General features: G+C 36.8%; 1 protein-coding gene across 4 annotated transcripts in view; it reads left to right on the top strand.

Annotated features, from left to right (window-relative positions):
* The window catches only part of LOC100755760 (centlein), a 279,351-nt gene extending 270,353 nt beyond the window's left edge, over positions 1–8,998 (top strand). For all 4 annotated transcript variants that reach the window (XM_027400365.2, XM_027400366.2, XM_027400364.2 and 1 more), the window contains exon 26: positions 7,695–8,998. In XM_027400365.2, coding sequence (XP_027256166.2) covers positions 7,695–7,796 — 102 coding nt within the window. In that variant the 3' untranslated portion in view covers positions 7,797–8,998. The remainder of the gene's footprint in view (positions 1–7,694) is intronic.
* The last annotated feature ends 3,731 nt before the right edge of the window (positions 8,999–12,729 follow it).

Here is a 12,729-nt window from a genome sequence, read left to right as displayed (position 1 = left end):
CCAGTATGTTAGAGAGGAAATACTGGTCACTGAAGCCACAGAAGTTTTAGTAAGTTTTTAATATTTCAAGTGTTCTGTTTTTCCTTAATTCATCCCAGCCTTTTGTTGGTCTAGCCTCAGTTTAATAAAACGTTTCACATTCTTATGTGAACAAGAAAAATTGAAAGCCCAGATATTTGTATTAACACCTATTTGCCCTCCTCCCCGCCCCTCTTCCTCCTTCAGTGGCTGAGAATGAAGCTGTATTCTCATCATTAGTTTTCCGTTGGCATCAGATGGTTCTGTTCCTGTTAGCTGCTTCAGATCGTAACAAATGCTGAAGTATCAAGTGGTCATTTTCTGTAGTGTTCTCTAAAAACATACTTTACTTCTATAAAATGCCTGGGAGTATTATCAGCCTCTTGGCCTTTGTAATTGAAGGGAACTATCAACACAAATGTTAACTTAAGTCCATCATGCAACTCTGAAACTGTCACTTCTGTGTGCCTGCTTCCTACATGGTGTTTGTAACATGTGTCCTTGTGCTCACATACTGCATGCTCACCTGCTCTCTCACATACAAAGCCATGTGGTCACCCATAGTCAGTCCTCACAACTAGCTGAAAAAGCAAGATTTAAATTCTCCACTCAGCCTGATTCATTGTTTTCATGTAACGGCTTGAAGCCTGCATTTGTTTGAGATAAAGATATTTTTGTTTAGGTTAAAAAATTCTTTAAAATTATTAAACTCTAAACTATATTATGGGCTTTGTGATAACTGTTTTTCTTGTTTTACTAGCCACATTTGTGTAGTTTTATCTACTCAAAAAGATGTTCTTTTGTTATGATAAAATAGTTTATAGATGGTATTCTATAGCATATAAAATAGTTTATAGATGGTATTGGTCTTATGCAAATACCAGAAGATTCTCCTTCCTGTTCTACTTGAGAACAGCAGTATGTTCATTCAAAAACATTTGCATGGTACTATGTTATGCTACAGCATAACACCACCAAGGTCTCTGTGAAGGTTGGAAGAAAACAGAACCCATATGCATCACTAATGGGAAGGTAAAGCACTTTGACCACTCCTCAGAAGTCTTACAATGCCCAGAAATTCTGCTTGTCAGTACGCTGCTAACAGAGCTGAAAAGCAGGCTCCTGAGCAGATGCTTGGATACCCATGTTCACAACAGTCACATAGACAAAAGTGAAAACTACCCCATGGTTGTTGATGGATATATAGATAAATCTATCTCTGTCTGTCTGTCTATCCATTTATCTATCTGTCTATGTCTGTCTGTCTATCACACACAGACACACACACCAATTATTCCTTTCAGACAACAGAGATAAGCCTTCAGAAGCTTATATTTTTGTTAGAAATAGGAGTCTTCTCCTTATATAGATATTAAACATTATTTGGGGGCTCAAAGGGACTAGGTATGAATACCAGCTTTTAGGTTATGAATTTGAAAATGAATATAGGTATAGAAAGAAGCAGCTTAACTTTTAGAAAAAATAGTATTCAACAGGGTATGTATGAATCCTAAACCCCTGTGCTGTTGCTTAGAGGTGGACATTTGGGTGGATCAGGTCATGAGAGCATGTCACTCATGAATGGAGTTAGAGCCTGTGAGATAAAGGAGCTTGGTATTTCTTCTCCGTATCACACAAAACACAGAAAAGATCACAGCCTACAAATCAGCAGTGCCCTCTGCAGACACTGGATGCAGCCAAGCCTTGGTTTTAGTTTTACCAACCTCCTGAACTGTGAGATATAAATGCTTGTTTAAGCTTACTATGTTACAGTTGCTTGTATCAATTAGATAATCTTAACTGTAAAGGTAGGAATGGACACATGTTATATATTATATATACTTTACTAAATAGTTCTTGCATTTGGAGGAAGGAATCATATTTAGAAAAACATTTACTACTGATAGAAAATATATTGTTTGTTCTACTGTGTGTTGCCTTTACCAATAAAACAGGGTCCCATAGTTGAACCCTTGCAGTGTGTGTTGGAGGTGGGGTAAAGAAGGAATGTGGGAGGCCTCAGTGTTCACCAAAGGTAAAACAGGTCCAAACTGAAGTCAAGAATGTTTAGTCTGTGGGATCTAGTCTGTAGTATCATTATCCAAGGAGTTATCTTGAAAGTAAAGGGATGCCTTTGGCCTATACGCATACATGTCATTAGTTTGGTAAAAATGGTTTGATAGGCATGGGTTTGGTAACACCATTGCCTCCCATGGAGATTCCAATGATAGGTATTAGCCTGGTGCATAAATTATCAAAACATACTTCATTATCCCACAGGGGCCCAATGCAGAGCCTTATCACAGGCCTAGGATACTGCTGGGTTTGCATGGAAGGCTGGACTAATTTAGATGTTCGCACATTTCTGCTCCATCTTGTAAGACATACAGAATTTGCTAACAATTCCTTTCCTAAATCTTCAAGTAACTTACTAAAGATCACCTTCTCCTATGGATTTCATAAATATAAGAGTTTGCCAATTTGCTTTAAATGTTACCTAAGTATTACTGAGACAAAAGAAAAAATTAAAATAAATGTGTTAACTATTTTCAGTTCTTGTCTATGGCTTCTAGAGTCATTTTCAAATTTTAAGTGATGATAAATTATAGACTCTACCAGAATTAGAGTGCATTGTATGCAGCCTTCTCTGTAAGCTTTCAACAGTGCTCCAAGAGATGTATTTGTGAGGACAAGCAGAAGAAATCTGAGTGACCTTTAGCAAACATATTTAAAAATCAAGTAGCAAATTTAATTGTAGATGACTTCTTCCTCCTCATAGCATTCCTAATTATTTTAACAAGTTTACTCTTCTAATTTTGAGGTAGTCAGTTGGATCTTTCCATTCAGATATGCAAGTCTGTGCATGCATGTTTCTATATTGATGTGTGAATAAGCAGATACATGGCATTATACCAAATTGTGCACCGTTAATTTGACTGCAAACTGCAGTGACCTTCCTTAGAATGTCTTGAATCTCATTGTATCTAGTCTGTTGACTAGCAGCTATAATATAAAAATTTTATATTTTTATTTTGTAAACTCTTGTTAGATATTAATCCAGGTAATAGTATCTTTTAAAGAATCATTTTCAAGCAAAAACCAAGACTGAAAATGGTTACAAGGTTTGCTTTACCCCTTAAAGTTAAAGGTTCCTCTTATTTTGTTACACTAGCTTTCAATTTTAAGTTATTATATTATATTCTAGTCAGTGATGATGTTTTGGAGTCATGGATGCTACGCTTCTGTGTTTTCTTAAGATAGTTCTCAAACACCTGCATTTTTATCTCACCTTATATAGGAACACTAACCTCAACTTCTGAGTGTGAATGATTTTAGGATTCTGATATTGGCAAACCAGTTCCAGAAAGCAAAAGGGAGGTAAAAGTCCATGTGACTTCAAGAAATCCTTCCTGTTGGCTCAGAAATCTCCTTCTTAATCTCTAAGGAATTTTTATGAATTAATTCTAAATGAAGCAGAATCTTATTTGTATAACTTACTAAAAATCTTACTAAATAAATGAATAGTACAAACTTAGGAAGAAGTGCTATCTTTAAACTGAAGCTCCTGGTACAATGAAAGACTCCGAAAACTCACAGGCAGGAATTGTTTGTTGTATGTGGAAGATCTGTGAGGACTTGCTAGTTGACTTTGAGATGTACTCATTTGAAAACAATTTGTCTGTTTATTAAATATTCTGTAACCATTTATAAAGGTTTGATAATTCTAGCTTTCCTTAATCTTTCTTTAAATTTCTTTTTTAAATTTTTATTTATTTTACATACCAACCACAGTTCCTCCTCCTCTCCCCTTAACACCTCCCCCCAAACACCCCCATCCACTGCTTAGGGTAAAACCTCCCATGGGGAGTCAACAAAGCATGGCACATTAAGTTGAGACAGTACTAAACCCCTCCCCCTGCATTAAAGCTGAGAAAGGCATCCCAACATGGGGAATAGACTCAAAAAAAAAAAGAAAAGAAAAGAAAAAGAAAAAATAAAAATTAAAAAAAAAAAACAGCTCATGCACAAGGGATAGATCCTGGTTCCACTGCCCGGGTTCCCACAAATAGATCAAGCTATACAACTATTGCCCATATGCAGAGGGCCTAGTTCAGTCCCATGCATGCTCCCCAGATGTTGGTCTAGAGTCAGTGAGCTCCCCAAGAGTTTGGTTCAGCTGTCTCTGTGGGTTACACCATCATGATCTTGGTCCCCCTTGCTCATATAATCCCTCCTCCTTCTTTGGCTATACTCCCAGAGCTCAGCCTGGTGCTTGGCTGTGGGTCTCTGCATCTACTTCTGTCAGTTGTTGGATGAAGTAGGTTCTATGAAGACAGTTAGGGTATTCACCAATCTGATTACAGGGGAAGGCCAGTTCAGGTACCCTCTCCACTACTGCTAGGAATCTTAATTGGGGTAGTCCTTGTGGAATGATTCCTGGGAATTTCCCTAGCAGCAGGCTTTTCCCTAACCTTGTAATGGATCCCTCTATCAAGATGTCTCTTTCATTGCTTACCCACTCATTAAAATTAACTATTTTTATAAAACTATGTAAATTTTCCATTATAAAATTCCTTAAGATTGAGCATTATATATTTTTAGTTATCTGTGTCTATCTCATACACATTTTGTGAATGTGCAAGTGCATACACCCATACACAAGCTTTTAGAGGCCAGAAGAGGACACTGGGTGTCCTGTTCTCTTACTCCCCAGCTTGTATCCTTGACACAAGGTCTCACTGAACCTGGACCTTTCCATGTGGTTGGTCATCAGTGAGCCTCTTGTCTCCACCTTACAGTTGTGGGGTTACAGGTACATGCATCACACCCAGCTTTACCTAGGTACCGTGGATCTGAATCAGGACCTCATGCTTGTACAAGTGCTCCCTTGTACAAGTATACAAGTGTCCAGTGAGCAGAGGGCTCCCTTAAATAGTTTCCTTTCATTTGTCAAGAAAAATGCCTTTGTAATTATGAATTCACTGCAACTATTACTGTATGCACAAGACCTATAAAATAAAACCTACCAAATCCCAGCATGGATCTCTCCCACATTCTCATCCTTACCCAAGGATATATTGGCAGCTGATGACTGCTGCAGAATAGTCAGTTTTCTTCAAGGATCTGGTTTCCCTAGAGACTATTCATAATTTAGCAGATGATCCTACAACCTGTGCACATACAGGTAGCACTAAGTGAAGTCAGTGGCTTAATAACAAAGTCTGTGAAATTAGGAGGGAAAGTAGTTTGGGGGACAAGGGAAGAATTAGAAGAGAAGAAATAGAGGCTGTCTTTGACCAAAACACTATATTATATATTTATTTCTTGAACAACAAAATGTATATTTTTCTACAACAATTTTGAATTATACCTATCATTACAATAATAAACCACAAACTTAAGCTTCAGTCTACATGAATGCTGAATTTAGAGGAGAAAAATGTGAGAAATGGTGCATTGTTAGCTAGGTAGTCACACAGCCAGCACACTTCCAATGCATGTTCCATAGAGCAGAAACTGAGCAGGAGACCATGGAATAGACAGTGAGAAAGGACCAAAGCCTGCATTTAAAAACAGGCAGTTTTACTCTTGGAGAAGAGTAGTCCGGTGAAGCACCTCAGAGACATGTTAGGGGTCCTGAGATAATGGAATTATTAAAGTTTGGTGCTACTCACACTTGCTTGATCTGAGAATCATTTTTCTAGAAAAATATTAAGAAGTGAACTTTTAAGCATTCATTTCTGCTTTTGTTTATGTCAATAAAAGATGGGAGGTTGTTGCATTTTATCTGCCTGGCTTTTAGATAGAAATGTGTATTTATGTGCATAGTTAAATAATACTTACCCAAGGGTCTTGTCATTTGGGGCATAGTGCTTGCTAGACAAAAGCAAGTCTTTTTTTATTATGCATTCTTTAAAAGCTAATATTAATGCCCTGATGACTTAATTATCAAATTAGTAAAACTAGCAGTTTTATCAAGTGTAACTCCTTTCTGCATCCCAGGCATGCTATTTGTCAGAGCAAGAATTTGTTGTTATTGTCTTAAGAAGAGGCAAATACATCCTTCTTGTATCTAATGTTTTTCCCACATTTCTAAAATTGAAATGTGTGTGTTGTGTGTATATGCTTATTATGATGGTTTTTCTACATAGAAAGGCTGTTTCATGTCAGCATATATATCTTTCTGCTCAGTTGTACCTTAGAATCAAAGAAATACCCGGTTTTGATACTTTCTTTTCTGGTAAATTTCAGGTGAGACATATGTGCGAAGTGCTTGAGTTTGTGAAAAGCAGGCATACACCCAGACTGTCTTTAGGAAAAAACTAGTTAAAAATTAGGAAGCTACTTAAATATCTTAGCCAATATTTTCTCTTCTTACCAGCTCACATTCAGGAAAGAACCATTTTGACTGACTTGATCAAATCCTTTGGCTGAGCCATACAGAGGACAGCAGCTGGCTGTCTTGGCTCAGTCCTGACTAGGGATAATGACACCACCAGTGCTTGTCCTAACAGAGCAAAACCCTAACACAACTTCCCTTCAGGAAAGGGATATAAATACTATAAGCATTCTAACATATTTATGGAAGAAAAAAATAGTATTTTCCTGATCAATCGAAGGGACAAACCCAAGAAATCATTAATGGATTTCCTAATGATGACAGACCTCTTATGTGAGACCAGAGAGAGAGAACAAGATAAAAAGAAATAAGTCAAACTGCAGAAGGTGTTCGAAGCAACAGTCCAGACTTTCTCTTACTTACAACCCATATATGCAGTGTCCACATTCTACCAGCAAGCCAAGGAAGCAGCGGGAACAATAAAACTCCCAGCAAAGTTGTATCAATTATGAAATTTTAAAATGTGCTCACATTTCATAAACTCAGCAGTTTCTGAAACATGTATATTACACTTTGATATACCAAACAAACTTTAACAACTTAATCAATGGGTATACTTTTGCCATTTTTTTTCTCTCTGAAATTTTATCCTGCAACTCTTGAGATATTGGGCTCCCATACAGACAAGTGTATTGATAGTTCTCTCTCATTCTTTTATGAATGATGAACATATAGTACCACTACTGTGGGCCTCTGTGCCCCAGAGATGACTGTAACCTGCTATTGATCAGCTGATTGAAGATGAATGGCTTAGCTGCTTGTATTGCAGATTACATCATTAACATGGTCAGTAAACCATGAATTGTTCAATAAGGCGTTTATCTTTTTTCATTTTACTTCTGCTCTTTTATCATTTTTATTAGAAAAGCCAAAATTACCCACACAATCCAGGAAGATTTCTTGCAAAGAGATCCAGTAGGGTACCATTATGACTTCAAAGTTACAGACAACTAAATTCTAATGGCTTAATGGTATTTAGTGAGTGGTCTTTATCATATTCTTCCAATTTGTATTAATTTATTATATTTGTGTGTTGTGTATAAGCATGCAATCATATGGGGGGTGTGCATGTGTTTGTGTGTCTGTATGTCTACGGAGGTCAGATGATAACCTCAGTGGTTAGTTCTCTCTTTCCACCATGTGGATTCTGGGGATGGAACTCAGGCTTCATGGCAAGAGCCTTTGCCTTCTGAGCCATCTTATCTGCCCTTGTATATGTATTTGAACTGAAGAAAATACAGAGTTTTGATAATTTTTGTTTGTTTTTCTCTTACAGCTTCCTTTTGCCTCATATTTACTAGAAGCAATACTGGAGAAAATAAGTGAAAACAAGAAACTAACTGAAGGGTATTTGACAGTTATGAAAGACATTAGATAATGTTATAGATACAGTTATAGATAGAGCTATATCCAACATGAGGATTTCATGTGCTCTGGTTGCAAACACTCCAGAAGAGTATCTGATCCAACTATCAATGGGTGACTTCAATACCAAAATATGACATTTCTGAAATTGATTGCTGAACAAGTGAAACTATCTAAGTGCACAGCCACGTATAAGGAAAGTCTAATGTTTGATTGTTGGATACAAATATTGTCACAAATACAAACTTAAAAATGATTTTCCTTCCACTACAAAGAAAGAAGCTAAAACAAATTTGTCACATACAGGTTGGTCTAAGTATAAAAAGAAAAAGCAGTAAATAAAGGACTTAATATTCTAAGTTTTATATGAAAACTAGACTTTATATAAAACTGTTATAAATGTCCCTTTGTGATCCTGTGAATAACATATTTGTGTGGTGAGAAGATATAAAATCAATTATCCTAACATGAAGGAGGAGCATTGAATGAAGCTATTGTGTGGTTCGTTGTACCTATTCTCATTGACAGTCTGGATTATACAGGATATACTGTGTTTTTCTAGAACTATCTGGCAAAATAAAAAATATTTTCTCCTTTCTCTCCTTGTGCAGTCATATAAATCAGCAAGGGCCAGGACACTGGTGTCTAATGTTGTTGTAGACCTAGCAGAGCTCCTACCATGCTCATCTAATTAACAATGCCTTCTCACCATGATGGACCATTGCATTTGGTTCCTAAGTGCCTCCCTCCCTGCATGTCTTCACAGTGTTCTTACCACACACTCTTGGTGCCTCCAAGTCACTGAATTTGGTCCTTCACATTTGATGTAGGTATCCTGTCTTTGCAGAATACTCTGTGTGTAACTTTATTTATACCTGTCTTCTTCTTATTCAGGTTCACTTTATCAGTTTGCTCATAGACATATTCTCTGAATATCTTACTATTTACATGAAATCATCTGTTTTTAATATGGTCACACCTTTGTTTTATGACTTATTCTCATTTTCTTCTTAGAATGTCAATTCCATGAGATTAAGGCAGGGATTGGCAAATTAAGGCCCATAGACAAATCCAGCCTGCTACCTACTTTTATATGGTCCACAGACTAAAAAAAAAATTACTTTATTAAACTGACTTAAAAGCAATAATTTGTAGCATGTAAAATCATATGATACTCAATTTTAATGTCTTACCAATAAAGATTTATTGAAATGCGGTGATGCTCATTCCTTTACAGACCACTTGGTACAGCTTTTACACAATGGTAGTGGAGCTGGTGACTGGCAGAGGCTGAATGTAGTACTCTCCCGAGATGGTACTACTGCTCAGCATGCTATAGCACAGTGACACAGTTTAACTTGAAAACAATACTGTCAAGTCAAAAATACTGAATTACTAGAAGTTAAAAAAAATATTAGTACATATCCAACCTGCCAGAGCTCACACTCCTAAGACACAGGGCAGTGTGTTTCATTTTGCCCTGCAACGGATGGATAGAAGAGTCTTGTGTTGTATAATGACACTGTACAGACACTAAAAAACACAGTACACATAGATAATAAGGATCAGATCAGCATTCCTCATAGTGTTACCACTCACTGGAGAGTGACAATCAGAAAATTACACAGTTCCAAATATAACAGCCTATCACAGGGATTTTGTTATAAAAGTAAAAATAAGGCTACCCCAAAAGAAAGAGAAGCCAGATACATACAGCAAGGAAGAAAGTAGGATTGCCTGGGAAAGACCCTTTAAAATGCTTACTTGTTAACCCCGATAATTTCTGAATGTCTCCCGTGGCTAGAAGGACTTTGGGGGATTACTTGGACTATCTACATGGATTCTTCTAAAAGGCAAAGGCAGATAAAGGGGGGAGTGAAAAAGAGAACACTCACTTCCAGTTACAAGCAAAAGGACAGAGAAATTTGAAAATGCTGCACTACTGGTTTAAAATATGGAGGAAAAGTCCTGTAAGCAAAGGAATTTAAGTGACCCTTGGAGACTAAAAATAGCAAGAAAATATGCTTCCTTCAAAAGGACCCTACTACAAACAGATTATCCTAGTGAGTTTAAGTTTGAACATCCAGATAAAGTAGGAAATAGCTTTTCTCATTTCTTCTTCTTCTTCTTCTTCTTCTTCTTCTTCTTCTTCTTCTTCTTCTTCTTCTTCTTCTTCTTCTTCTTCTTCTTCTTTTTTGGTTTTTTGAGATAGGGTTTCTCTGTGTAGCTTTGGAGCCTATCCTGGCACTTGCTCTGGAGACCAGGCCGGCCTCGAACTCACAGAGATCCGCCTGCCTCTGCCTCCCGAGTGCTGGGATTAAAGGCATGTGCCACCAATGCCTGGCTTCTCATTTCTTCTTTTAAGCTTGGAAGTTTATGGTTATTTGTGAATGCAACAATAGAAAACTAATACAACTTATTAAAATATCTTTCATAACTTCATATTCACATATTGATATGGGGCTTTGATCAGAAGATACACAGAATACCATGTCACTTTATTAAGAAGCTAAAAAGGAAATGCCATATAATATTAAGACAAAGTAGGAAAAGAAGATGGCAAAAGTGAGCACAAGGACCAGAAAGATGAGTCAGTGTGTAAAGTCACTTACCACCAACTCTATAAACTCGTGGTCCCCAGAATCCATATAGGAAAGGACCAACTTCCACAAGTTTTCTTCTAACTACACATGCACTGTGACATTTGTACTCACACCCCCCACAAAATAAATGGTTAAAAAGCCACAAAAGCAAAAGGGGACTTCAGAAAACAAATTGAAGTAGTTCCTCATTTTTATTAAGAACACCTTCAAAAAAAACTTACCAGCAAACATTGTGCAAAACAATGAAGACAGAACTTTCTCCAAAAGTCAGCAATAAGGCAAAAACTTCATTCAGCTTTCAATACTCTTTTTAAACCTAATATGGAAACATATAGTCTACAAAACAAGGCAGCAAAAGCAATGAAAGGAAATATAATGCACACGGATTGGAAGGAAAGAAATCTGTATCTAAAACAAGCAAACAGCAGTAAAAAAAAAAAAAAAGTTCATCAAGCTGCCAATGTACAAGAGAATGTAACAAATCTCAGCTGTATGTCTATATATTAGTGATAAATATGTAGAAACCATGATTAGAATTGTAATTTATTCCTCCATGAATGATATACTTAGGTATGAATTTGACAAAACAATTTCAGTACTTAAGTATCAAAGCTATAAAGCACTTATATGACAAACCAAAGGATTAAATAAATAAGTCACACTAAAAAAGTGAATAGGGATATTCAATATAATAAAGTATGACAAAATGTCTCCAAATTGATAGGTTTAACATGATTATTCTATGATTTATATGGCAAGACAAAGTAAATATGAAGTTTGTAAATATCATGCTACATTTCAAGTTGCATCATTTAGCCACACTAACAAGTGTGTAGTATTGGCAGAGGCATAGGCCAGTGGAATCAAATAGAAAGCCAGGAATATGCCAAACATTGTAGACAAAGTCTCAAAAATCCTATAGAGGCAAAATAGCCACTTCAATAAATGGTAGGAAGCAATTGAGCTTCCTTATATTAAGAAAAAAATATAATTTGACCTTAATCCCACACATTGGGACACAGATAAAGAGGGAGTAAATGAAGTATTGACAAGTGTTAACTGCTGGAGGAAGAGGCATTCGTGTTCCCTAAGAGTATAGGGAACTTGCCCCTGGCAAGTCAACCACACTCCAGTGCAAAGCCACACATTCAAGAATACTTTAAGTGGACAGCACAATTTGATCTTTATGGACTTAATTTAAAACAACAGCAGCAAAACTGGATGGGTAGGGAAAGGATGGATCTGGGAAGAATAGAAAACGATAAAATACAGATGAATAATATATATATCATATATAATATATATAATATGCATATATATGTATTTGCAGTAAGACATTCTCATGTGCTATATGTGTCTGTACCTGTATAACCATTACTTGGCTGTCCTCTTCAGTCCCTTCTTATGTTGTGAGACTGTCTCTCAGTGAACCTGGAACTCGATGTTTCTGCTAGATTGTCTGACCAGCAAGCCTCCAGAATCTCCCTGTCCCATCTGAGGTTACAGTTCTGCCTGGCTTTTATGTGAGTGGTTGAAATTTGAACTCTGGTTCTTACCCTTACACCACAAGCAATATACCCACCCTCTCTCCAGTCCTAGTGTTAATGCTTTGTTATTCAGTTTAAAAGACACTGTCTCAAGATGAGCCATACATTAAAACATAAGATGTAAAAGACAATATGAAAGAAAATCTTCCAGGATTTAAGGTTTAGTGAGGTGCAAGTCACACACCAAAAATATGCTGCAGGATGGAAAAACTGGCCAATGTCATCAAAATTTAAAATGTTTTCTCAGAGAATAACAAGTTACAGATATATTCTCTCCTTGTTCAAATCATGCCTGTCAACCACATAGCTAACAAAGGACTCATTCTGAAAATAAAGAATTCTCAAGACATAAAACAATTCAACAATGGAACAACCCTATGTGCATCTGTGGATGAAAACCATTTGCCATAGGCAAAGGTGGTCATGTGTTTAGAATGTGGGACAAGAAGGGAGGAGGGAAACTCTTGTCATCAGCACTGGGCCCTATACCACTATTGAAAGTTCTGCTTGCATTCATTACTCCCCCAAATTATGTAGGATTCTGTCCAATAGCACAAGTGATCCTTGGGTTTGGAGGTCCCAAAATGAAATATACTGTAAGAAATTTATAACCACACTGAGAAAGCCTTTCTCAGTGCCCTCAAATAACTATAAAACCAAACAGGAAGGATGAGTAGCTGGAACCCCTTAGAGAGAGCCCTTTACTGGCCTTAATGTCTGTGTTCAGAAGAGCCATGAAATTCACCAGCAGGAGAGTTGCTATTTTCAATTCTATGTCCCTGTGCACGTAACTGCC

This window comes from Cricetulus griseus, chromosome 2 (genome assembly GCF_003668045.3).
Source record: "Cricetulus griseus strain 17A/GY chromosome 2, alternate assembly CriGri-PICRH-1.0, whole genome shotgun sequence".
Lineage (NCBI taxonomy): Eukaryota > Metazoa > Chordata > Mammalia > Rodentia > Cricetidae > Cricetulus > Cricetulus griseus.
The sequence above is the reverse complement of the archived record's forward strand: the minus strand, read 5'-3'. Positions and strand labels throughout refer to the sequence as shown.